The sequence below is a fragment of the Apostichopus japonicus genome, chromosome 4, assembly GCF_037975245.1.
Source record: "Apostichopus japonicus isolate 1M-3 chromosome 4, ASM3797524v1, whole genome shotgun sequence".
NCBI lineage: Eukaryota > Metazoa > Echinodermata > Holothuroidea > Aspidochirotida > Stichopodidae > Apostichopus > Apostichopus japonicus.
In genome coordinates, this window is record NC_092564.1 from 19418484 (window position 1) to 19446136 (window position 27653).

The window sequence follows — 27653 nt, forward strand, 5'->3', positions numbered from 1 at the left end:
GTGGAATTACGATCTTCCTTACCGGTTTCGAACCTCTGGACATACAATCAGCGTCCATAGCCAAGTGGTTAGGGTGTCCGCGTACAGAGCGGGAGGCCCGTGGTTCGAATCCCGGTGGAGGCTGAAAGTTTTTTCACTGTTCTTGATTTTCCAACTCATTACGATTTTCATTTATATATATATATATATATATATATATATATATATATACAGAACTAGTATCGTTCGATACAGGTGACAAACGCCTACAGTGAAATTACGTCCTTCCTTACCGGTTTCGAACCTCTGGACTTACAATCAGCGTCCATAGCCTAGTGGTTAGGGTGTCCGCGTACAGAGCGGAAGGCCCGTGGTTCGAATCCCGATGGAGGCTGAAAGTTTTTTCACTGTTCTTGATTTTCCAACTCATTACGATTTTCATTTATATATATATATATATATATATATATATATACATAGATGTATATATATATAAACATATATATATATATATATAAACATATATATATATATATAAACATATATATATATATTGAATATACAGTAAATATACATCGAATATCTATGTTATGAAATGAAAACAAAGATGGTTGCTTACGAACAGGGCGTACATCGTAACAGCAATGACTCGCCTTGATACGCCACAACTGACTGGATTAGTTGGTCATCACACTCACTATTAAAAACAAAGTGTTGAAATATGAACAGTATTATACCCAACATACGAATCGCACGTTTCGATGCAAAATCGCAACGAGAACTCAAAGAAGGTAACGATTTCTTGTATTTTATAGCAGTGGCGTTCGCACTTCCACCTCCCTTATCACTGTTCAATAGTCACGTTTGCGTAGTATATAGGAACGGAAAACACATTTTTTTTTACCATAGCAACCAAGAATTATATTAGAAGTTATCAAACAGTGGATTGACATTAACATTAAGGCCTGCACTGAGGTGCTGACGTCATCATCAATTTAGCCTTGAAAAGAAGCATTCCATATATATATATATATATATATAAGGTAGGGTTCTATATAGAACATTTTAAGTTGTGTAGGCCTATCTTGAAACAAAGTGGCTATTCTTACGACTGTTCGTAAGAATAATTTCCGATTACGCATGCGCAGTTGCTATTTTTATGACAGGAGTACTATTTTTTACAACCAGGAGTAACAATAATTTCCGGTTAGGGTTAGTGTTAGGGTTAGGATTGGGGTTTAGGGTTAAAGTTAGGGTTACCCCTACTTCATGCGCAGTTGCTTTATTTACTTTACTGCGCTTGAATTCGCCTTTGTTGTAAGAATAGTTTATCAATAATTGTTACGACTAGTCATAAGAATAGCCACGGCCATCTTGAAAACCGGAGCAGCTATGGAAACGCTAACCTATAGAGCCTTTCAATATGTTTCCATTATAAATTATAACATATCAAGATTAAAACTCTGCATAAATACATCGTTTGTAAACTAGCCTATGGCGACATCTATAAATACACGTTCTCTGGTGAGAAATTGTCTCAAAATCAGAAGGGAAGAAACATCGTTAGCCTCCACAAATATAGGACTACATACTGCACGCATTACTATACAAATGTTCTAGCCTAGCCGAACATTTGACTTAGACCTTTGGTCTTGGTCTTGGTGTAATACTGCACAAGTCGCCCCTGATGTGGCTGTTGACGTGCAGTCCTTCAAGTTTGCTAATGGTGCTGCTGACTTCCCAGCATTAACTTGAAGGAGGTGGTGTTTGGTGCTGATTTCAGTTCAGGTGGGAGTGCGTTCCACTGAGGAATGGTGCGAGGATAAAGCGAATATTTATAACATAACTAATATAATATAACTAATTACACAACTGTTTCTTGTGAGCCTATATCATTTAGCACTCACTCTAAGTCTGCGCTTAAACCTAGGTAAAGATGTTTGGCCACATTCATCACGTATCGTCTCCATCTTCGTCGGTTCATCATTTGAGCTGGTTTCTTTGTGGAGTTTTCCGATGAAACGTCTGGACTAGAGATCTCGTTAGCTACGGTGTAAGGACGCAAGGAGCACATCAGTATTAGAAAAAGAGCTTGTGATGTAAAATGGTTTGAGCACAACATTGCTTCACGTATAAACAAGTTTTAATCCAGGTTAAAGAAAAAAAGTATATTGACAGGCCATTAGAAAAAGAAAATACTGTGCATTGTATGAGAGTTGCGTCTGCATTCACCGAACACACTGAAGTCATTCAAATAAGATCAATTTGTGCGCAATCTGACTATCGTTGCGCCGGGTGTTTTATTGCAGCTACTAACTTTTGCGAGACTACGCGTGATTGATATGCGCCGTTATTAAGTATCTCGGAAGCAGAGGGTAAATGCCAGAAATCTGCGCGCTACAGCGCATTGACACTAGATATACTTTGACCTAAGATGAGTTACAGCGTAGAGGCGCTAGATGCTTGACTTTTTACTGTACGCAATGTGAAGCCGTGCTCTATATTTTTAGAAATCAGGGCAAAGCAGTTTCACGAAATTAACAGCCAAGTCAAAACGAAGACGCGCGCTTACACGCGCAAGTTAACTTCATGCGTATAGTGTATACGAACGCGCGGCAATTAATGGTATTTTCAAAACGTATAGGCTATATGCAGTCGCGCGTGTCTACGAGATTCACGCTTAATGTGTTAAAGCATGCAGGGAGCTAGTTGTTATGACAACTACTAACTCCCTCCCGACAGTTTGTACAAATTCGAGCACTGAAAACCCCATGTGTTTAGAAAATCATTACTCGAGATAGGAATACACTAGAGCTTCCTATAGCTTTATTTTGCACATAAGACAGCCTGCATCAATAAACAACATTTTCCGAGGTGGTCACATGGACATTTTTTTTTTTTTGTCTTCAAAGATTTGTTTACATTCAAAAAACCGGTCATTTTGACCTTTTTTTTGAAAAATCGTGAGAACAGTGAAAACTTTCAAGTCAACTGACCCTATCTCATACAACTAGCTAAGACATACATGGAATCAAATCAGGAGCCTCACAGGCATATGTAGAGAGATGGCTCTATACTTGGGGGAAATATGTCAAAAATGACATTTTTCGGTCTTAGTTTAGGGCCAAAACACGGTCAAATTTCCGATAGTATTTCTCCAGAATGCCTCACCCTACAGAGTAGATTTTTAGCTCTCCAGAAGCGCCACACTGAAACGCCTGGCTATATAGAAACGATTTAGCAATAGCGCATACACTTTGTGAGTAATCCCTAGCAATTCAACTCGAGCATTTCTACGGTATAGAATTTCGGTCAACCACAGTTGATATTCTTCGTGTAGTGACCGGTGTGAAGTTAGATACTTATTCCCCGTTCCTCGTTCGATATTCGCGAATGAGTAACTGCTACCAGTTACGTATTCGACAATGGCATCGACGTAACACTTCTGGCAAGACAAAAGCTTTCTTACAAGATGTTCAACATTTGGTCGTGGAAAGTTTATCTATGGGTCATATGAACTCTAATGACTATGTAGAAGGATACCATAATGCATCTTGCCCGGTCCAAATAGTTCTTGACCAACTAAATAGACCACTACTTCATCCCGGTCCAAATAACTCCGGGTGTTAATGCTATCGCTGGATGCACTCGGGCTCCGCTACGCTCCGCCCTCGTGCATCGCTTGCATTATCCCCCGATCGTGCATTAATCCTGTGAGTAACGCACGCTAGACCGTTGATTAACCCCTTACTTATCAACTTGAAGACAACTTGGGCTAATATTAGTAGCACCAGCAGTTTGTATTAATTCTTAGTAAATCCTCAACGTGCTAACAGAAATTTAATTTGATTATGACACACGTTAGTGCTGTTACAACATCATTGATCGTGCCTTAGTTTAAGCTAGGCCTATATTCTTCATTTTGGAACAAATTTTGAATGGGAAGAAAAACAAAACCTTCAAGAAGAATAGAAAGTATAAAATTACTGCATCTATAAGACACATTTCGACTTTTTTTTGTTTCAAATACTTATTAAGGAATATACTTTCGATTCTCGATACAACAGTCGTCCATACAGACATTTCATAACGAGGCTTACTGTTGTACCTCTATAGAATCTCATGCAAAGGTATATCGAAAAGTTTAGTAGTAAATGGGGTTATTTTTTTCTTTCATGCATGCTTCTCTATTAATTGGAACGAAAGTTGACAATATAGAAATTATATATCTTTATTGAACCATATCGATATATGATAAACGCCAAGAGAGTTGTGAGAGCTATATATGATAGGATGAAGCACAACCTCCACCAATGTAAGTTGAGGTCAATGTCCCTAATCAAGTTCATAAAGTCGGCTTCCTTATATGTCAGTTAATGTGCAAGATCAAATATAAACATTCTTGCTTACTATTTGCTAAATTGCAAGCTATCATAATGTGACGTTTCTCCTAAATCCTGCTGTAATTTATACACGCGACCAATAAAAACTAAAAAAAATGTGGCACATAAATAGTACGATATCATGTTATAATATAATAATTGTGAAACTATTAAGAAAGGTGACCAATAACAATAAAGATTAATGAAAGCTTTCTTCAAATTTATTTTCACAAATTTCTATATAAAACGCAAGTCTTTTGACTGCCGGAGAAGTCATTTCATAAATGTACACGGGAATGTCTTCTTGTTGTTGTTGTTTTTTGGTCCTTACACAGTTCGTTTGACTCATGTGTTGCATACTATAGTAATTAACATTTAAAGGCAAGGTTTATTTACCATGTCAGAGCAACGCCTACACATAACTAAACAGAGAACCCTTGTACCCTTACGCCAGCAAAGGAGCCATCGACTAGAAATGGTCCCTAGGAATTATTTTTAGAGAATGGAATAACCCAACACCCCATTCGTAGAAAGGTATTTGATTGAAATCTCAAAAATTGCATCGCTCCTCTACAACAACAAAAATGAACTAATAACATGACTGCAAATTTACTTTATTTACAGATTTAAAACTGATTGTTGAATTATCAAAATATTCGCAAAAAAATTCCTAGTCACCTGCACTCTATCACCCTACCATGGGTTACCCTTCCCAACCCTCTCCGCCTAACCCCTCCTAACAATGGAATGTACCTCCTCTAACCCCACCTAACACCAATTCCCCCACCAATTCCACGTCCATCATAGCGACATTTCTCTCTGTGTAATATAAACTTATCTACTATGAAATTAAACCAAAAAAAAGTTGAACGAAACAAAATTGTTAAACTTAGTCTCGTTAGCTTGTTTTCTACTGTATAACCGGATAATAATTGACTGGAATATAAGAATTCGGTTTTCACAAGAGAGATGCGAGATTATACACATCTCCAGTACGCATGCACCATCAGAGACGGAAATAAGACGTTTGTGAATAGATTTGCACTCATGCACGCCTTGGTTGAAATTTTGGTGGAATCTATCGTAATGACGACAGAATATGTGTGTGTTCTTGCATCAAACTCGTAGTCAGTTCGTATAGCCTACTCGTAGTCTACAGCATAGTTACACGCGCTAGTACTCGGCTGCGTGGGTTTGTACGCATTCGGGTCATTTCGGAATCTAATATATATAGATATACCAGTGTAAGATTAAGCACTCGTACTTTTCCTTAAAGGTCTCGTATATATACTCCTAATCGGACTCGTATACCAATGAGACTTCTCTTTGTATACTCATAATACTTATGCTGTTGTTTCTCGTATATACTACACGTCTAAGCTTGCCTTGAGGTGTCACGACACGTACGTTGTTTACCTTTCATATCAGCCAGTTTCTGTAACGTATGCATACAACTGTTTCAATCCGTAACTCTTTATCAAATCGGATTATAAGTTGAACACCAGTTTCAAAATAAGTTAAAAACAAAATTTGAAAAATGACCTTCATTTCTTTTCGCAACCAGATATATGCTACTGGCTATATTTTAACACGTGTTCCCCCACGTCCGTATACTATCCCTTCCTTCTTCCCCTCTCGAGTAACGGAGGAAATCTAGACCTTGAACATTAAACTCAACAGACAATAATCAAGGTTTCAACAAAATCTTCGGTCTTACAACTTATGTGAAAGATAACTTAAAGCAACTTAGGAATGTAGAGACTTTGCCAAAGTTGAGAAGCAAGAAAAGAAAGATGATTTCAGCTGTTTTCTCACTTTCCCGGTTGGTTTTTTAAATTTCTGCATACTTGATCGACGGTAATAGAGAAATAATATTATTTTCAAATGTTTAGATGTTCACTTGAAGCGTTGTCGAATTTCTCGTTACATCGCAAGTAACATTTTTTTTTAAGGTTTTTCTTGAATGAAATGAATAAAACGACTGATTGTTTAATTCTACGTTTCCATAGCTTTCGGATATTGTCGTATAGCTGTTAATAGGAAGCTGTCTGCAACGTCTAAATCCAAGAGGCGGTCCTGTAGGCGAGAGAGATGAGGAATTATTGCTAATGAGAACGAAATATTATTCCAAACAAAAATGCAAGAAAACAACAGAACGCTCACCGAGATACATTTCTTCATTCGGTCAACTTTTTCCCCTTTCACTGAAACAGTTTTTGGATGGTATTAATTTAACCCTCACCCTGTAAACAAAGTCTCCTACAACTTATAAAGCTTGAGAATGGCCACAACCGTCAAAATTTGTTTACCTTATTTCAAAAATACGCAAACACGAAGTTACATAAATATGTAAACAGAAACAGTAATAAACAGAATCAGTAATGTCTGGATCAGTTGTTCTTTGTTTACACTGTCTCAATACCCCCCCTCCCACCCCCACCCCCAATAACCGATATTGGAAACCGTCGTGAGAGTCTCATTATTTTTCAGTTATAAATGTCAATGCTCGTAGCCTGGGCTAGTAGAATTTGCATATCAGATCACACAATATACAAGACTACTTTTGCATAGAAGATTTAGGGCAGAATGTTACTCCTTTACACGAAATATGAGATTGATCCAAGTTACCCTTCTTGAGATATCGTGTTTACAAGCAAGGCGTCACACTCACACACACACCCACACTCGCACACCCACACTCATCCGCCTGCATGACTACAAAGGTTACGATTATCATCGAAACCAAAAATGAAGATAAAAATGGCGTGTCATCTCTGCACGACTCAGTACTATAATATGCAGCCCGAATACCATTCCCTAATGGTTTAAAGGTTTCACTCACCAGAACGACAATATATCTAGCGGCTTGGGTCGAGGAATGACCAAATATGTTACTCTCTTGGACTAGATGACGGAGGATCTCTGGTGCTCTAACCTCTCTGGGGTTACTTGAGTCATTTTCTGGGACTATGGTATGTACATCTAACAGTCTGTCGGCTTCTTGATCAAAACCTGATGACGTAATATCATAGAGCCAATCATCAAGACGAATTAAAATATAGGTTGAAAGATGATAAAACACATAACGTAAAATGGAATTGAAGGCTTAAAAATGGGGCCTGGTGATGTAATGCACCCCGGAACCCGACCTGGATACGCCTCTGTTTATTGGTGCTCAGATATGATGGGTTTATTGATATCAGTGTTGTACCAACAGTCCCAAACAAGACACCATCTGATCCCTATAAACATAAATACAAATATGAAGACGAATATCTGGGTTGTGATAAGGTGTAGATATATATATATATATATATATATATATATATATATATATATATATATATATATATATATATATATATATATAGTATTGCATTCATTGCAGTGACAATTAAAGCAAAATAAGTGTGTCTACCCTGCGCCCGGCCTGCCAAAAGAACAAAACTTGTAATCAATATGTATAGCCATATCGGTGGCCTCTTCGTTGATAGAGTATTACTCACCAAGTCCTATCAGGATGCCTTTCCACCTCTTCTGAGTTGCCTTTCTTTCATTCCTAATTTTGTTGACTTCTTTCTCAATCTGTTCTCTCTCCTTTAAGAAAAAAATGAAAACAAAAACAACAACAAAGTATTCAATATCTGTTTAAAAAGATATGTATGTTTAGTTTGCTGCATTTTAATCGGTGACTATAAAAAGCCTGACGTCATCATTATCACGTGACAGACGTCTAAGAGTCTAAAACTGAAACCAGTTGGGACCAGTTTTGTCTTCGTGTGGTATTATAAAAAATATATATATATTTCTGTTCAGATTCTTTGTGAGCGATTCGATTTTCTTAAAGATCTTCAGTATTACGTTATAGCTTCTAAGTCTTCCTCGTTGTTACTTTGTGTCAAATGACTAAAAGTAAGTCTCACCTGTGAACTCGTACAAGATTCGCTCTCCTGTAACAATGTCATCAAAACACGGTCATCTTCTTCTAGCGTGTGTGTGACGTCATCGGGATTCGTCCATAAGTTAATGGCGTCACTATGTACAGCTTTATGGTGATTAAGGAATTCATCTACGGATGAATATTTACTGCTACCTGTATCTCTGGAGAGAAAATGAAGATCGGGATTTGTGTTAAGCTATATATGCTTAGGACTCACTTGCATACACTGACATATCATTTTAATGTGGTAGGGAAACCATTTCGGTGTAATCCGTAAAGTACTGTGCGACATTAGCAGGATTATTTACAAATATATATATATTTCTTTTTCGCATTTCATGATATATGAATTAAAATAAAAGTTCTACAATTAAACAGGGAATTTAGATTGATAGGTTCTTTCACGTGCGAGGAGCGGCAAAAAGGCGGACAGGTGTGTGTGTTTGCCCTTTTTCATTACAGTTTGTATATAGAGTATAAAGGATTTTCTTTTTAAAAAAACAGTACGAAAAAAACTTGCTCATAAGGTTGGATACGGTATAACATATATGAATGAATACTACATGGCCAGGAAAAAGTGACACAAACGTTATGAACAATGTGAGCAACTTCAGCGTAGGTCCACTTAAAAATCGGGGGAAGTAGGGTTGTGGGGGCTGGAGTGGGCGGGGTTGGAGTGCCCATGGGCAAAGAGCCCTCAAAGGTTATCGAGTTTTCGGTGTCATTATATAAGTAATTTCTTATACGAACTAAATCAAATATGACAAAATACGACCTCTTTTTTTTGGAGCTATAAAGATACACTTCCGCATTTTGATATGGTAAGTGTGTATGATAAAGTTATTAAGTTCAAAATTGCCCAAGGGGGAGGCTTAAATCTATCAAAACTATCCATTATTTTCGACAAGTACTGCACGCACGCTGGAAGTTGATCTTTGTAACCTACGTTCTATTCATCGCACCACCGTGTGCAGAATCGTTAAATTATACAGTGTTGACAAAAATTGTCGTTTTGGAGAGAGATTTTGTGGCAAAACAGTTATATCAGGGGCTTCAATAAACATGCGTATATATATATATATATATATATATATATATATATATATATATATATATAAATATATATATATATATATATATATATATATATATATCATGGTTGTCATACTATACGAATTACAATAAGGAAGGTTCAGTTACTTTATTTTGTACGATATCAAACCATACCCTTTTGTTTGTCATTTTCTTACACTTTCAAGCTCCTGTCTGTTTGAGCAGTGTGGGCAGTCATGAGTTGTAGCAGGGGTAAAATAGGTCACCAATATAATTTGGGGACGATTGGGGGGGGGGGGGGTTGGTGTCGCGCTATATGATATTGATTCGTTTTTAACTAGCATTATGATAACAAGGGGATATTTTATGCAGCGTGAACTATACAGTGGCGCCGAGCGTCAGGTTAAGCTTTCTGAAGTCTTTATAAATCCTCGAGTATACTATGAAGCTGAGAATACAGTATTATTCACTCCATATTTCACCGGACTCCCTTATTGACACAAGTGCTGTTCCCCTCCACTTCCCCCTCCCCCTTTGACCCTCTCTTGTCAAGCCTGTTGCGTGCGCCCGCATGTAATTGGGTGCTTGCCACATAGAACATTGTATGGGATACACTGCAGCATGAAGGTCTACATAGTTTCAAGAGAGTACTGCTGACAGATAGATGGAGCTCGTTAAATATATATGTAGCTTCATATGTTGCAAACAGCCCAATTAAAGCGGGTGTGGACTGTAATAATAGGCTCAAGTTTACTTTCTTTCATTATTTTTTTAGAGAATACGGTAATGAATTGATAAGATTCCTTACCCAACCAGTAACCCTGACTGTTCAACCTTGGTGTAGGGAGGGTCTCTGCTCTCCTTTCTGCCGAACCCCAAGCAACACTGCATATCTGGTTCTGCACTTTGTCTGTGTTACATACTTCTATATCGCTTTCCTCTGAATCCGTTCTCTCTCTCTATCGACAAGAAGTGAATTATAGTTCAAGTATGTCATCCAAGGATAGGAGCCCATACAGCACCGTACCATCACTTGTTAGGCTAGTATTGTTGTTTCTCGCACAACAGGACCAGGACAGCTATATACTAGTTCCTCGTTCGCTTGTTTCCTATACTATACCACACGTTCATCAGAGGTATACTGTGTATGACTTGTGACTGTTCTGTCCGTTGATTCACTGCAAGGAAACAGAATCCATAAAAGCATAACGTTTATGATTTGAACAGCAGGATATAAAAGTACAAGTAATGATAAAAAAGTTCATGGTTTCGAATAGGGAAGTGCGTTGTTCTCAACACTTTCGTATAGCGTACGACTATGAGTTTCATGGGTAATTTAGTAAGGTACGGTGTGTGTATTTGGATGACGTTTCTAAATATGCTGGTAGGCATATGACTTATTCCATTTAACAATTATCGTAGCTATCTATACACGCAAACGTATTTTTAAAGTACACGCACTCGGTAACACTTTAACATATTGATAGATTTGAATTGTATAGGTTGATACGGAGGGCAAGATAAAGTGTACATAACATAATACCATGCGCCGTCCCTCAGTATGGGCGAAGTAAGATTGTATCACTGCCTATAGCATTTACTTTAATGGAATAAAGAATCAGTTTACGTATAAGCTGAATAAAATTATGCTACCTGTTGTTGCTGACCAGCTCCAGTACTTCTACAGGCAGGCCTCCCTTCTGACTAAGGCCTGTTATATATACATGAATTCCTTCATGATATGTTTAATCAGTTTAGAAATAAAATAATTGCTTCTTTGTTTAGCACATTCACACCAACTCACCTACACTAACACATATACACATATACACACAAGCAATAAACGACGACAGCGAGGATAGTGAAAGAGGAAATGAATGTCACATGATTATCCTGATGAATTTACATTAGGATGTAATCCTATGTGAAAGGCAAACAAAGAGAGAAAGTTCCCTCAACCTGGATAAACAATACGCATGCGTGGCACACTATATATGTCACAATTCAGAACAACAACGAAACCGTGGAACTCACGAGCAGAAACAATTGCCATCTGTACTTTACAACATTGAGATGCCCATGATGAGGAACTCTTCCCAAAAACAAAACAACATTATTACGTAAATTACTGGGTAAAATTATACTTAATTAAGCAATAATGATATTTAATTCAGTAAGTTGTTCCCTTGTCTAAGTTTGTATGTAAGTTTATACTGTTTATATGTTTATGTTTGTTTGTTGTTAACTCTGTTTACCTGATATGAATTATTTACAAAGTTATTGTAAGAACACAGTGTAATGTAGTTACCTCGATAAAGCTGTAAGAAAACAGAACTTTACACAACGATAACAAATTCGCGCCTGAGTGGCATTTTCCTTGAATCACGTGAAAACAGCGCTCTGTGTTGTATCGTAGCACAGAGGCAGCTGTGCAGGGTATAGGACTAAATCTTGAAGAACCGGCGAACCCTAAGAGTAGCCTGCATTACAGGAAGAAGTCTCACTGGAGCCGATGTAGTCAGTGAGAAGGCCCTTTGCATAAGTCTCCCCCTCCTCCCCCCCCCCCGCCAGTCAGGGGAGATATCCTGGCGGTACCCTTCCGTCAGTGCAGCGCCTTGGGGAAGCAGGCTTCCTTGAGGCGCCTTGAAGCCGCAACGTAGACGGCTTTGGGTAAAATGCAATCCTTTTTTGAATACAATTGCTTATTCAAGTGACGATTCCTCACCGATTCTAATAGTTCGTATACGTTTCTGATTAATCACGTATTCTCACAATTTCGCATCTAATTCAAACTAATATTAATGTTATCTTTTTTGGTAGGTTGTGTACTGATATAATAACCCACAGATTTACTGGTGACCTCATATTGACGTCAATGGTGGCATTTATGACTCAGCAAACTATTATTCTATTATTATACCCGTTACAAGGGACTTGTAGGTGGATTTGCTTTGTCCATATCGTACGGTACATTGACTTTATGGTGTATAGAAGTTTGCCCAACCGATACACTAGTATACAGACTGCAGTATATTTCATTGTCTAAGCATGTGTGAAAGAAAACACAGCTTTTTTTAAACTATGAAACCATGAAAACCGCATAACAGTACAAATTTGTACCGCCATTACAGACTGGCAACTGAATTTTCATGAACTTTGAGAACATGCAGTTCTCTCGATGCTATAGAGTTTTGAAATGAATATGTTTACAACTCGGACCAAGGACAAAGACTCAACGTGTGTTAAAAAAGTTTAAAGCATTGTATGTAGACACTTTTTTATGTCTGCCTATGCGTACAATTTCGGCAATTTTCTCTTTTTTATCCACGTTCAAAGACTCAGAGTGAGATATAACTTCGATACAAGTATGGCTGCATGTTTACCTTACTTATGCGTATTTCATACAGAGAAATATTATGAGTGTAGACGGTAGTATTAGCCAACTCTATAGTCAAGTGTCCACGGTGTTAATCGATCATCACTACGTTCGAATTGGGGAGGGGAGGAAGAATTATCTTCCATTTCACGTCTAAAATGTTACTTGTTGTCAGAGGACCCCCTCGACTTCATCGCACCCCCCCCCCTTCCCTTCATGAAACCTGAATCCTTCCCCGACAAGAATGCTATAGGAGAAGTCGGGGAATTGGTCGTGGCGAAAGTTGTAATCCAGTTGTACCTTTCGATGGTATCCTGCTATTTTCATTAGTGTAGAACTGAGTCGGCACGAAAGACCTCCGGGAAAATTTGAACTTAATCATTTCTGAGCTTTATGTCAAAGTCAAATAGATCCTGGAGTTCCGTTTTCAGATTATATATAGGGAAGTTAATGAAAGTTAATTTTATTTGTGAGTTTGAAGCCATGGACCATAAAGTTAGCACACAATTATATCTACGGTTATTACTTACGGTCACATCTAACGCCCCAGTGATTTGACTTTCCATTATCAAAAAAAAAAAAGACTCATTGTCTCATGGATTACCCTTTTATCAAATCAAGATGCATTTTATTTTGACCAAACCAATTCACCTAAATCCATTGCAATTAAAGGAATGCTGTATGGGCCCAAATATGCTAGATATTCAAATATGGTCACGTTTGGTCAATTTTTTTTTTTCGTTTTGACAACCTTCGAGGAAATTTTCCTCACTGGGACATGCAGTCATCTTATATGTTCCTTAACAATGTCTGAGAACAATTTGTAGTGTAAAGACCTCCAGGAAATTACTGTGTGAAAACTTCTAGCAATTATAGCGTGCTATAATTTGGGGCCTATACTGACTACCTTTAACCATCGACACATTTATGGTAACCTATATACGGTAACCGTTCAGATATACCAGATCATTGTCACTGCACGGTTTACAGCCGCAATCCAGGGAGTTGTTATGGAATAACAACTTCCTGCTCAATCTATAAGGGGACTGTATGTGGTTGAGTGTTGATGAAGTTGTATGGTTTCCGTGCCCATGTATAGGCTCTATGTTGGGTGACTTTCAAAAAGCACCATGCAAATAGTCCAGGTCAGTCATGACGACGACTAATAATAATTGACGAAAAAGATTAGAATTGCCAACAAAATATAAAAGCTATACATTTTTTATAAGATTATAATCAATTTCAGTGAATCATGAAACTAATGCAAAAACTTACGTAAATTGTATCTTACCTTTTCAATTGTTTTTTCTTTTCTTTTCTTTTCTTTTCTTCTTATTTTCTTACTTGTGGATTGATACAAAAGTCTGAGCAACGAATTAGTCAAGTTGTAAATGAATTTGTGTTAGAGTGTACCGCCAGGCAACGCTTATACAAACAGTGTTGACATATTGTGTAAAGGCTTTGAAAACTTGATACCATATATTAATACCGCTACACGCACAACTGCACTGTGTGAATACCTGACACATACGGTACGGTAGCGAACTGTGATCACAAACAACTATAGTTATGTTGGTACCGCTGATAAGTCAACAGACAAGATCGTACTGTATACAATCTAGCGTAATAACACACAAACCTCACCGATAAAAAAGTCGATGTAGGTTTTAAGAATGAATTTCACAGGTCAAAGGTTAATTTTCAACAATGCGGAAGACAAAGGTACTAACGATAGACGGGCAGAGTGTACCTTTCGTACAGATACTCCTGCCACGATAAAATATATATGTTAATTAATGTGTAGTGTCCACTGACAACTTGTAGTCTATACACATATCTGCGTGTCGCTGTACAGCTTCAACCACGTGGTTTGTATGTAGGTTTTGTATGTCGATGGAGGGTCATTGATATTTATCGATAATAACTTAATAACGTCATACAGCAGTCGGCGTATCGATAGAAGGATTACGTAACAGATTATTCTAATTATAGAAATCACCGCTTAGAAACTTTTAAGTGGAAAAGACAATATTCTCGAGGATATCAACCTTGATACAAGTGTAAATAGTTTACATAAAATGAAAGGACAATTTTTAATTTGAAGCGCTGTGTTTAGTTGGGGAATATTATTATTAGGGTACTGGACAAACCATTGCAGTTAACTCACTTTTAAAAACTTTGTATTTCCCCTTTCTCCAAAAAAAAACAAATCTCGGAAGTTAATATATAAATGGTATAGGCCTAAGTTAACAATGTTCACATTGTATCATATGATACAATGAATAACGTATAGGCATTATATATATATATATATATATATATATATATATATATATATATATATATATGTATATATATGTATATATATATATATACATATATATATATATACATATATATATATATGTATATATATGTATATATATATGTATATATATATGTATATATATATATATATATATATATATATATATATATATATATGTGTGTGTGTGTGTGTGTGTACTTGTCGATTTGAAATCAACTTCCTTCTTGTAAGCAAAAACTGTATGGTGTTGCCAAACGAGTAGATACAAAGGAAACAAAATAGTACCCTATGTTATATAAAAAATTGGCCTTCTTGTTCCTTCTGTTTTGTATAGTTTTATGGTTCATTGGGCTCCGCATTGATACGTCTTTCCGTACAGTTCTATTAGTATGACGGTGCATCTACATGACCGTATGTAGGCCTGTATAGATATATTACAAATTAAGTACTAAGCTGTTGATTGCCTTTACTTAATAATACGGATGTTGGTCGACCATACGGGTTTATTTCTGATCGATATTTATGAATGAGCGTGAGAGATCATCCTCTCCCTCTCTCTTGTTTAATCTAGAGCTATGTCGAGCCAAGTGTCGGAAAATATCATCAAGTTGTTCGTGTTCTTCTTCCTGGTATATGTTGCTGAAAGTCAGACTAGTGAGCCAGGTGAGTATAAACTTGTATAAAGTATTGTTGACTGTAGCAGGAAATCAAACGGACACAGTTGTTGCTCTTATGTGGTAAATTATAAGTAAACAGATGAATGAGATGATACGGTAGGACCTGTATAGCCTAAGCTATAACTATGTAAACTTTGAATCCGAACGCAACCCCGATCTCATATACCAGCCCCAACCCTTCAAAGGATTACAAAGTGTCGAAAAGAGAGAATTTTGATAACCTTGAATGTTTCACTTCCATTTTTAATGTGTTCATCTCTATATTTGGAATAATATATATATATAAATATATATATATATATATATATAAATATATATATACCTCTGGACATACAATTGTATGGACAATCAGCGTCCATGGCCTAGTTGGTTAGGGTGTCCGCGTACAAAGAGGGAGGCCCGAGTTCGAATCCCGGTGGAGACTGGAAGTTTTTTCACTGTTCTGGATTTTCCTTCTCATTACGTTTTCATTTATATATATTCATTTGCCTTTGTCGTTTACCTCCATTCCATTAACATAAAGTGTGTTCAAAGTATCTCTTTCGAGATCCGGCTTTAGGAATCACAAATGATTTTCGAGTTGGTTAGCATCATGTTTGATCTCTGGAGTAAGGCAAAATATGTCACCAAAACAGAACTAGTATTGTTCGATACAGGTGTCAAACGCCTACAGTGAAATTACGACCTACCTTACCGGTTTCGAACCTCTGGACATACAATCAGCGTCCATGGCCTAGTTGGTAAGGGTGTCCGCGTACAAAGCGGGAGGCCCGGGTTCGAATCCCGGTTGAGGCTGGAAGTTTTTTCACTGTTCTGGATTTTCCTTCTCATTACGTTTTCATTTATATATATATATATATGTGTGTGTGGAGGAATATATTCATATATGTGGTTCCCACGTTCGCAGATACTTTATGTGACATAAACACGTGTCCAAACGATGAGAGATGTCTACGACGAGATGGTCCCGGTAATCTTACTTTCGTTTGCGAGTGCGTGCAGACAAGAGCAAGAGATGGAACCATGGGGCACAACTGTTTTAAGAACAACGGTAAGTTTCAGATTTCAAGACTGTAATTGCCTGCACTGGTGGGCTGAGGAGATGAAATAGAAGGGAAAGGGGAGACATATCAGGGTGTAGAATATTTTCTTTTTTTACATAAATGATGCCGTAACCTATAATGTAATGTTTATAGCTTACGAAGATTCTCCATATCAGTCACCCGGTAAATGAGGAGTTATGTTAATTTGTACTTTTGAACTCGGGGGCCACCATTCACCCCCCCCCCCCCCCCACATCACAAAGACACACGATGCATTCTTGTCTAGCTGTGGTGACTGCGTTTAACTTTAAAGCTATTATTAGTTTCTAATCGCCCATGTCATGCACGGGGAGCATGAAAGTGAAAATCTTCAATACATAAATACTGTTGGTGCTATGGTTGTTGTTTTTTGTTTCATAATCCGCGATAGTTTCCAGTGATTCGATTGGTCCAATTGTTATACGCGTCAGCTTCATTGTCATCGCAATCGCCATATCTAATGCCATCGTCATCACCATTGTCGTCGTCATCATCATCATCATCATCATCATACTCATCATCATCAATTATGTTATTTTGTAATATTCTTTTGTCAGACCCGGTGCATTCCACATTCCTTGGTTGCTATGGCAAAGCATGTGAAAAGGGAAGTTTTTCGTCCCCAAACTATCCACAGGACTATGAAACCCGAGATAAGACATTCATGGCGCTATATATTCCCCACGCGAAGAGCATATTCTTTGACTTCTCGTCGCCATTTTGTGTCGAAGAGGGCAAAGACGAACTGTATGTTGGGTCAGGACTCGAAATTTATTTCGGAGATATTGACGATCTGGACAACCTACCAGAGAACTGGTACCATTTTGACGGATCGGGAGTACCGAGCAATTTCACTTTACAGGGTACAGATACAACCTTTGTATACTTTTCGTCGGACAAGTCCACGGTTTGCGAAGGGTTTAACATCACGTGGGAAGCCCAAGGTAAGACACGGTGTCTATTGCCTAATACGCTCAGTAACTTCGGGTCGACGTTTGGTAGGGTGGAATAAAGAAAGTTGAAAAACGTAATGATATCTGGGTGATACTGTATACGCCGCGGTGTATACTTGGAGTAATTTTAAGACGAAGTCCAACAAACATTGCGATTATGGAATATGTATATATATATATTTGTTTTCATGGTATTGTCTTGGTACTATGGCATACCTCCTAAGGGTTACCAGGGAAGTTATTTGCACTCTAAGTTTCGAGGCTATTTGTCAGTGTGCGGGACTCAAAATGTCCATTTTTACAATCAACAAAGTAGACAATTTAGTTTGTACTCCAACTACCGCATTTGCTTTATATATTGGTGATAGGGTACACATATGCAGTATATCTGCATATGGCTGTAGAATTAAAGACACCGTGGCAATGTACACGCAACAAACTCGACCTGCCCGTGTACAGTTCCATCCATGATATAGAAGAACTTTGAGTTACCACATTGATTTTGATCTATCTGTAAGTAATAATTAATTACAATGTTATATGTATATTAATCATACTGCATTGTCATTTTTAAAATATATCGAATCTAGACACTATAGTCCTTTTTCTCCTTTATCTGCTACCCTGTTAATTATATTTTGAATTTATGCCACAAATTTGAAAATGACGTAAATACTGTATGGGATACATACAGTTTCGTCGAGAGACATGTCGGGCCTATTATGTCTTAATTGTTTCATTCAGTATATATTATGGAAATAAGAATCCAGTATTATTTTTCCTCGTATTTTCCGAGGCAGGTAAAGTTGACCCGCGCCCGCGTTGTAGCCTCTCCCACTCCCACTCCCAACCCACCCCATCCCCCCTCCACTCCTCGTCCCTCGTCAGGCTTGTGTTCAATGCTTTTGCAAAAGAGAGATTACTAACATGATATAGTGTTATTGTCAATATTGTTTCCGATAAACCAACGGTCATATTTTGTCAACAACCCCCCACCCCGCCCTTCATGTCGCTTAAAGCCATAGCAGACTATAAGTGAATTTACATTTCTTTAAATAGTTTTTATGATTACGGAAATGAATACGTGATTGTTTGTGTCAAATGTCATGTTCAAGTATAGTAATACGTTGGTCTATTGTTGTCGACTCTTTTGTTTTACTTTCCTTGTTGCAGTCGATTACACTCCCCCAGTTGTCTCCTCCTGCCCCTCAGACCAGGAAACAACCGTCAACGCGGAACCGACGGAGTTGGACTGGGACGAACCGACTGCGTATACCACTGACGGCGATGACATTTATATGACATCGAATTTCCCTGAGGGTAAAATGTTTCCAGAAGGATTAACTACAGTGACATACAGATTTGCTGATATTTTTGAAAATGTTGGCATTTGTGAATTTATTGTCAACGTAACAATAGGTGAGATACGCTCCATAATCCATTTATCATTTCATGTTCTATTTAATGAGAGTTAATTGATTTTGGAATGAAATCTGAAAGAATTGTTATTAAGATATATTGAAAAAAAATATACATAGTTTGATATCTATTGGCAGTTATGATGTTATTTTGGAATAAAATATGTCGTTGCAATACACGCAGCAAATTGGAAGTCGATTCCCCGTTTTCCCATGCCACTTAGGGCCTATATTCACATAGGTATATTCTTTGTCAGTTCCACACGGCTAAATTGCAGTGAAGAAATCGGTACGGTCAATCTTGGGTAAAAACTGGAAAGGGGTTGGGTAAAAGATACATACGCTCACAGTACGTATAGAAAAGGCCTATATACGTACGTCACATAACCATCATATTTTACTTGCGGCAAACCTTTGAAGTGTGTATATAAAATCTGCGTTTGGTGGAGCGCTTTTGGTGGACTAAAATGTCAGGTTGATGTTTTTGGGGAGCCCTCAACCTTAGTTTGCCAATACAGTATAGCAATATATCACAGAATGAATCTTTTAATGCAGTACTGATATGGTGTAACTACATTTTTCGAAGTATAAATAAGAGCTTTTGAACTTGAAGCCTATACATAATTAAGATTTTCCACACGATTCTGTGTGGCAAATATCTGTAATGTCAAATAGCATAAGTATATGCACTTAGAGCACGAGAGATTATTTGTGGATCATTTAGGCATGCCTACTTTTTGTTCTGGTCTGGCTGGTACCGACCCGCCCTTCAGTGTCACACTTCCATATTTTCATTTCTCGCAGCAAATTCACTTATACTTCTTCGTAGAATGTTAATTAAGCCCCGTTCATGATGGATCTAAAAAGTTAATAAATGATTTTCTCTCCCTCAACTTGTAGATAACGAGGCACCAATATTCCACAACTGTCCTAATAATATGTTTCACTTCGTGACCTATCCTAACACATCATTGCATGTGTACTGGGTTGAGCCTAACGTTACGGACAACATGGTCTCGGTCAACGATATCATACTAGTTAAAACACAATCACCGGGCGACCTATTTGAAAATGGTACCCACTCAGTGCAATACACTGCCAGTGACCCTTACGGTAACCAGGAGCATTGTAATTTCATCATCGAAATCCTCATTCAAGGTAAACCATTCGATATACAAAATCTGAACCTTATGGAGCCTATTTTCAGTATTTCTTATAGTGATGTATCCGATGGTAAATGAGAGTCAGGCTGCATAGATCCCGGGGGACTGTACTTCTATCCATAACCCACACTCAACAGGCACCTCCCTCTTCTTCGCATGCTTATAGCTTGGTAATGAATAGGAAGAACTTTCCCACTTTGTCAGGTGCAAAATCACAGTCAGTTTTAAAACTGCTTAACGACCACCAGAGGAGTACAACTTATTGGTGAACGATGTCTGATTTACACATGTTCGTTTGGGAAGGGGATGGAGGTGGGATCATTAAAAAGGATTTATAGCACACAGGGTGATTAATGGAAGAGCTTTGCTTGGGTAGAGTAGAAATTGAGTACTGGGTAGGCCTATATAGCCTATACGCCATTTAAATTTGTCTGAATGCAAAATGACATCATTCTTGACAACGCAGTGGAAACAATTGATTTTATATGAAAACATACCCGTGGCAAGTGACTGTTTGTTACCATGTCGCTCTGAGTCTATTTGTTTATGTTTTGTTGGTTTGTTCTCAGGTGACGACCAGGAGCGTGGATCAATAGCACCGCTCCTTCCTCTCATAATCTGTGGCGTTATTTTTACCATCATAAGTTGTGTGTGTTGTCTTGGAAGATCTGTCAAGAGAGCCGGATCGACAAGGGATACTACGTCGAAAAGTAATAACAAGGATCATTCAACTGGCAACTCGACAGGTCAGAATGGAGGTAGAACACCACTCAGTAGTAGGCTCAGTTCCGCGAGAACATCATCCATTGATAATGGCGGTTTTGTATTCAACGAGTCATCTGAAGGAAATTCCACCTCTAGTGGATCAAGTGGATACATCTCCGGAGGTAAAAGCATTGAAGCAATCTATGAAGAAGAAGGAACTCATTTGTGAACTCAAAAACAGTATTTAGAAGTTCAGCGAGTCGAACTGAGACGACGGAGGGAATTGTAGACGTAATAATCAAATTTGAGTCAGAAAGTGAAGTACTCAAAAGAAAACGACATGGTATTGGATTAACTTTGTTTTGTTTTTTCTTTTATTTTTTTAAGCAGAGGGTGTCATATGGAATGACCAACACCAGTGAATGTATAGGGACCCATTGATATTCAACAAATATATAAAAGTATCCACATTCTTGCTAGGAAATCTTCTGCTTTGTGAAGGATATATTTGAAGGCACTTCCTTACAGTTAAGCCGCTCTATATAATAATAGGTTGAGAGATAACACTTACCGTATATAATGGAACGAGAAATTTGAATATTTTTTTTCAATAAAGAACGTCGTATATGGTACGACGGTCTAATTTGTCACTTTTGATGATGAAGAATGGTACTGGGACAACACAACAGGTATATATATATATGTGTATTTATGTAAATATTTGTTTTCTTTGCATATCGTACGAAAGATTGTGTGTATATATACACACATATATATTTGTTAATGAAAGGGAGGTAAACGACAAAGGCAAATGAATATATATGATTGAAAACGTTTTCAATATATATATATATATATATATATATATATATATATATATATATATATATATATATATATATATATATATATATATATATATATAGATATAGATATATATATATATATATATATATAGATATATATATATAGATATATATATATATATAACAATGTCAGCATATTATCTATTTTATTGCTTCTTTAACAGGTAGATTAAAAAAAATAGAAACAATGTTATTTTATAGTATATTATCATTTGTAGCATGAAATGATAGAAATATAAGTAAAAAAGAACGTTATAAAGCTGTTCATTTATTTAGTGTCACTAATGATGGGTGATTGGATCAACCAAAGACCCATCTTATCATAGCGATCAAATTTGTCCTGCAATGTCTCCACCCAGTTATTATGGATGACAACGGGCCGTATTCTATGCTTCATCCGCCATGTTCTCTCAAAGAAATTCTTTCCATTCGGAAACAGTTCTGTATCTAATATCTTCTTTTTTAAATGGACGGCGCTTTCCAATTCCACGTTCAATACTTTCTGGTCTGGTTTTAAGTCTCTATATTTCGCCACTTGTTCCATCCACTGGTTTACAAACATCTTACTGATATCTGTGGCTTTAAAATAGATGAAACCAACTGAGTAAGTCAATTCCGGATATGGATTATCTTCCTGTAGTATGACGTCATATTCTCCTGCTAAATACGGCAAGGGATTATCGAGCCAAATAGTGTCGACGTCACTAAATAGAACGTTGATATTTTTGTCCAGCAACTTTTTAATGTAGGTTGGTCTCTTGTTTGTTAGTTTGATATTGTCTTTTGATAAATGTTGCGATTTCTCTAATGGTGACTGCAACTGTTTCGTCAGTACTGTCGACACTTCCGGGTATTGCTTCATGGCGTCATATGCTACAGTGTCTTCGGCTATGACGACCACTGTAGGTAGGTTCGGCAATCTTCGGAGGTACTCGATCCAATTCCGAGCGAAAGGGACGAAAGCTGCATTTGTAAATGTCAGTATTACAGTAGTACCTGCAAACTTATCGAGGGCGGCAAAGTCTATAGTATTAGAACGGTGATCAACGTGACCTTTGACCTTAGAAGGGGGTCTCGGACGAGGTGCAAGGTAAGAGAGATCTTCAATTGCTGAAACTTGAAGGATAAAAAGAGACTAGTGATTATTTTAGCACTTGATGTGTCGGCCTAAAAATTGTCAAACAAAACTACTGATTGACCCCAATATTACATCTGTCCACGTTACATTCTAAATATGCGGATATGAACCAACCTGTACGATTTTAATTTTACCACCTCACCAGAACACAAAAGTGGGACTCGAACCATAAAGCATAAATTAAGCACGAAATCATAAGAACGATCGACATCAGGTGGCCATAACACACACACACACACACATATATATATATATATATAAATGAACATATAATGGAAAATCAAGAACAGTGAAAAAACTTCCAGCCTCCACCGGGATTCGAACCTGGGCCTTCCGCTCTGTACGCGAACATCCTAACAACTAGGCCATTAACGCTGATTGTATGTCCTGAGGTTCGAAACCGGTAAGGAAGGTCGTAATTCCACTGTAGCCGTTTGTCACCTGTATCGAACAATACTAGTTCTGTTTTGTATGACACATTTTGCCTTACTCTTGAGATCAAACATGATGCTAACCAACTCGAAATCATTTGTGATTCCTAAAGCCGGATCTCGAAAGAGATACTTTGAACAGACTTTATGTTAATGCAATGCAACCGGTAAGGTCGTAATTCCACCACAGCCGGCGCCCTACCTCACCTCTTTAAATGTCCTTATCTTTGAGTAGCTCGACCCAATTTGAAAGGTAAAACATAATCGCTTTAAAAAGATTATGGTTGGGAAAAGTTTGTCAACTAACATCGGTTAGCAAAAGTAAAATCAGACAAAGAACGCCACAAAGTTTATTGACGGTCCGCACAGTGGGAAATAGGGGGCGACATACCGTACATTTTTCTACGCACTCAACAAAAAAAATACTTACATTTGGCTGTGATGAATATCAACACCGTGATCGACACATACAGAGCAAATGCTTTCTTTATGGCTGACATTTTCTAGAGAAAGTGAAAGAAAAGTAAAGAAAAAACAATAAACAACTTCTGACACTCCAGACTTCTTGACCATCATATAAAGTCTGTGTATCAGAATTTTTCTTTGCCAAATAAGCAATTTAACACCCTTAAAAATCACAACTCATTAGTATATTATGTTGCATTACCTTTAACAACCATAATAACTTTCGCGTAACCAGTCCTATATATTGTACACACATGAATCATGATAGACATATGTCACTAATATACTAATCAAGTTGAGACGAAAAAAATTATCACAGCATTTTAGAAATTCAACTTAATAGGAACGTATAAACACAATGAAATCTCAAAATAGTCATGACATGTTTGTGCCTATTGCTTAGTTGCGCAATGTAGCAGATCAATGATTACATGACTTGAATTTTGAAGGGAAAAAAAATTGTCGTTGTTTTAGTTAGCTGGCATGCAGGTAAACATACCGACAGCTGACATTTCAGAAATCGGTGTCTGGCATCTTCAGAAATTTTAAAAACGAACATTTCTTGGAACTGATGGGATGTTATCATTCAATTGATAAGAGCAAGTACCATAGCATGATGGCCTGTTAAACCGGCCAACATCATACCTGTCAACTCTCCCGATTTAACCGGGAGACTCCCGGTTTTTACCCGAATCTCCCGGCCTCCCGGTTTCATATTCTAATCTCCCGGTTTTTTCATGCTCTACACTTGCGACATTTCTGAAAATAGCCAACAATTAGTCCTATATGCTCAGTAATTTCCCCCAGTAACGCTGAACAGGAAAGGCTATTCAGTGTAGTTCGCAAGAACAAGACAGACAGTCAGTCAAGTCTCAAGCTTGATGGGACTCTATCTAGCATACTAGCCATGAAGCTTTCTAGTCACTTCGCCCAACAACCATTTCGCCCAACTGCCATTTCGCCCAACCAGCCTGGTCATTTCGCCCAACCAGCCTGGTCATTTCGCCCAAGCAGCATGGTCATTTCGCCTAACCATCATAGTCATTTCGCCCAACCAGCATGGTCATTTCGCCCAACCAGCATGGTCATTTCGCCCAACCTTATTTTTACTAATATTCAGTCAGAATATTATTACTTTTTCTATTCACTGGTTCAATTTGATTTTTTTTTTTGCGTTAGGTTACTTCGTAATAGGTAAATTAAAAAGTGAGGTCCGCTCGATATCGATCGAAGTCTGAGCAGTACGTTATTTCGGGTATAATGGGAGGATTACACTACTTTTGGCGTTTACGCATACAATGGAAGTTATATTATTATACAAACACAGGGGAATCGGTCTTCATAAAAACCTATCAAACCTGACCCCTAAAACACTGATCCATCATACTGACTAAAAATTCCCGAACGTTTCCTTATTAAATTGAAGAAAAAAATATAAAACCCGTCCGTAATATTGAAGTATATTTAATCAATGTAACCATTTTATCAATGTAACCACATATGAATTAACATTTGTAATCAATTTAACCACGACTTCAAGTTTCCTTAATACTCGGTTCGAATCCCATAACGTTAACAATTTCCGAACGTTTACTATCAAACCTAACCCCTAAAACACTGATCCATCCTCAAGATTTCTTAATATTCGGTTCGTATCCTGCAACGTTAAAAATTCCCGAACGTTTCCTTTTGAAGTATCATATTTAATCAAGGTTGGGCGAAATGACCAGGCTGGTTGGGCGAAATGACCAGGCTGGTTGGGCGAAATGACCAGGCTGGTTGGGCGAAATGACCAGGCTGGTTGGGCGAAATGACCAGGCTAGTTGGGCGAAATGGTAAGGTTGGGCGAAATGGCAGTTGGGCGATATGGTTGTTGGGCGAAGTGTCCTGCTTCCGCCATGAAGTCACAGTACACAGAGTCCACTGTTCCCTGTTTCAAATGGAAGCCTACTAAAGAAACCCTGTAGAAAGCGAAGCGAGCTGATGTAAAGTGTAAACTACAACAAGTAACACTGATTGGATGATTCTCTCACTGTATTGCATAAGTAGACTATATTTATTTAGGAGTATTTATATCATTTCAGTTGAATAATTGCCTACCTCCCTATTTTCTCCTTGTGCTCCCTATTTTTTGGCCCTGAAAAAATGTTATTCACCCTATTTTGGGGTCAAACAGGTTGACAGGTCTACAACATGCTGTGATAGTTGCCCTTATCAATTGAAAGATAACATCCCATCTGTTCCAAGAAAGGTTGGTTTTTAGCGTATTGCAAAGTTAACATTAAGCTGACATAACCTTTTCCTACAATGCATAAAGCAAAATATGACGTAATTGCAATAAAAAGATGCCGAACATGCATGTTGCAATTCACTACCATACAACGTATAAATCTATATGCATTTATCGAATTGCAGTCATTGTACAAAGTTTTACATGTCCTAAATTAATTAACAGTATAAATAGACTTTTACATATAAATCTTTACTACATTAATGGAAGGACTTACCGTGAGTATAGGTTACTCTGCTTGTTAACACTTACGAACATAAATTTAACTTCTTGGAACTCGTTTACTAAGAGCCTATCCTACATACAGAGTATCCCGTGTCGGCCATGTACATTAAACAGTGCAAGAACTAACGCAAATGATAACGCTATATAAGAGTAAATGGACTTAACGCTGTTTCCAAGCAGGTCCCTTGCGATCACAGTCGTTGACTATGCGGTGGTAACCATGGGCGGCGATCCTGGGGGGGATGGGGGGGATATATCCCCCCCATAAAAATGGGTGGAGGGGATGTAATACACCATATCCCCCCCACCAAATGCCAGGAATAAGAATATTTTCATGCCTTCATTTATGCATCATCGCGAATGTACGGCTCTTTTTAGCTTCATTTCTCGCCTATACCATAAACGCAGTGCGATCTTTTCAAATAAACCGTCTTTATAAAGCAAGAATAGTTGACTGTAGGCTTCATTGGCCCAATAACAACAAAATGTATTATTGCGCCCACGGTATTGATATAGTACATATATGCACCCTCATAGTATTCATATAGGCCCTATAGTAGGCCTACACACGTACATGTTCCCTCGAACAGCTGAGAATCTAATGTTACCAGGGTAATGCTTAATTAGGGGCGTCGGAGCGGTTCGCCGGACCAATATTCACGACGCAAAAAAAAAAAGGAGAAAAAAGTAGCACTAAGAAGAAAAAAAGGCAAAAAATAAAGAACCAAAATGAAAACATACTTCAAAATGTGTTTCAGAAGATTAATCGGGTACAAAAACAGACAAGGGAGAATGCACAGAAGAAAAGCTCGGGAAGTGCCATTTCCTGCAATCTGGGAGGCATTTTTTCAAAATTTTCTCCATTACGCTACGCGCCAACCAATGGTGGCGCGTAGCGTAGTTTGACCTTCCAAACGTCCCCCACCCCCCCCCCGATAATTATGGTAGATGACCACACTCTGATCTTCCGTACCAATCCCAAATAGCTTCCGACGCCCCTGTTAATACACGTACGTTTCATCTGGATGCCCTAGCAATCGGTACCTAGGAATGTAACAATGTGTAATTGTGTATTGCATGTGTATAGGCCTATAATAGCCTGCATGAGGCCATTTTCTTCATCGAATAATATAAAGAGCTCTCGAACATTCTAACGTAGCGCCTGAAACAAGATTGACAGGGGCAATTTTCCCAAAATAACA

At 37.8% G+C, this 27653-nt stretch overlaps 4 protein-coding genes across 5 annotated transcripts in view; 1 reads left to right on the plus strand and 3 right to left on the minus strand.

Annotated features, from left to right (window-relative positions):
• LOC139966728 (Ig-like V-type domain-containing protein FAM187A) overlaps window positions 1–2251 on the minus strand; it is an 11542-nt gene extending 9291 nt beyond the window's left edge. The window contains exons 1-2 of the mRNA XM_071970040.1: window positions 1887–2251; window positions 599–676 (exon numbers count right to left, since the gene is read on the minus strand). Of these exons, the coding sequence (XP_071826141.1) occupies window positions 599–676; window positions 1887–2101 (293 nt within the window). The 5' untranslated portion in view covers window positions 2102–2251. The remainder of the gene's footprint in view (window positions 1–598; window positions 677–1886) is intronic.
• A 2309-nt stretch (window positions 2252–4560) lies between these two features.
• LOC139966729 (melanoregulin-like) lies at window positions 4561–14270 on the minus strand. Of its 2 annotated transcripts, none has more exons than XM_071970042.1 (6): window positions 14022–14270; window positions 10163–10532; window positions 8285–8462; window positions 7868–7958; window positions 7204–7373; window positions 4561–6437 (listed from the first exon to the last, which is right to left on the minus strand). In XM_071970042.1, exons 2-6 carry the CDS (start codon window positions 10243–10245, stop codon window positions 6357–6359), a joined length of 603 nt encoding a protein of 200 aa, XP_071826143.1. In that variant the 5' UTR covers window positions 10246–10532; window positions 14022–14270; the 3' UTR covers window positions 4561–6356. The 2 variants fall into 2 exon arrangements, with proteins under 2 accessions (XP_071826143.1, XP_071826142.1); XM_071970041.1 differs by lacking the exon at window positions 14022–14270 and adding an exon at window positions 11008–11196.
• A 1144-nt stretch (window positions 14271–15414) lies between these two features.
• On the plus strand, window positions 15415–21861 carry LOC139966730 (uncharacterized). Its single transcript, XM_071970044.1, has 6 exons — window positions 15415–15701; window positions 16623–16766; window positions 17355–17741; window positions 18924–19169; window positions 20069–20326; window positions 20901–21861. Exons 1-6 carry the CDS (start codon window positions 15614–15616, stop codon window positions 21263–21265), a joined length of 1488 nt encoding a protein of 495 aa, XP_071826145.1. The 5' UTR covers window positions 15415–15613; the 3' UTR covers window positions 21266–21861.
• LOC139966731 (uncharacterized) lies at window positions 21393–26623 on the minus strand. The gene is made up of 3 exons (XM_071970045.1): window positions 26444–26623; window positions 23902–23974; window positions 21393–23018 (listed from the first exon to the last, which is right to left on the minus strand). Exons 2-3 carry the CDS (start codon window positions 23969–23971, stop codon window positions 22171–22173), a joined length of 918 nt encoding a protein of 305 aa, XP_071826146.1. The 5' UTR covers window positions 23972–23974; window positions 26444–26623; the 3' UTR covers window positions 21393–22170.
• Window positions 26624–27653: the final 1030 nt, after the last annotated feature.

Bases quoted from the DNA above. Each gene is read 5' to 3' on its own strand.
- LOC139966729 (XM_071970042.1), bottom strand. From the start codon at position 10,245: ATGCAGTGTTGCTTGGGGTTCGGCAGAAAGGAGAGCAGAGACCCTCCC. The intron at 7,959-8,284 runs GTGAGACTTACT...TTTTTCTTAAAG, and splicing joins AATCTTGTACGAGTTCACAG to GAGAGAGAACAGATTGAGAA. The intron at 7,374-7,867 runs GTGAGTAATACT...TTACGTCATCAG, and splicing joins AGGCATCCTGATAGGACTTG to GTTTTGATCAAGAAGCCGAC.
- LOC139966730 (XM_071970044.1), top strand. From the start codon at position 15,614: ATGTCGAGCCAAGTGTCGGAAAATATCATCAAGTTGTTCGTGTTCTTC. The intron at 16,767-17,354 runs GTAAGTTTCAGA...TTCTTTTGTCAG, and splicing joins CAACTGTTTTAAGAACAACG to ACCCGGTGCATTCCACATTC. The intron at 20,327-20,900 runs GTAAACCATTCG...GTTTGTTCTCAG, and splicing joins CATCGAAATCCTCATTCAAG to GTGACGACCAGGAGCGTGGA.
- LOC139966731 (XM_071970045.1), bottom strand. From the start codon at position 23,971: ATGTCAGCCATAAAGAAAGCATTTGCTCTGTATGTGTCGATCACGGTG. The intron at 23,019-23,901 runs GTAAGTATTTTT...TTATCCTTCAAG, and splicing joins GATATTCATCACAGCCAAAT to TTTCAGCAATTGAAGATCTC.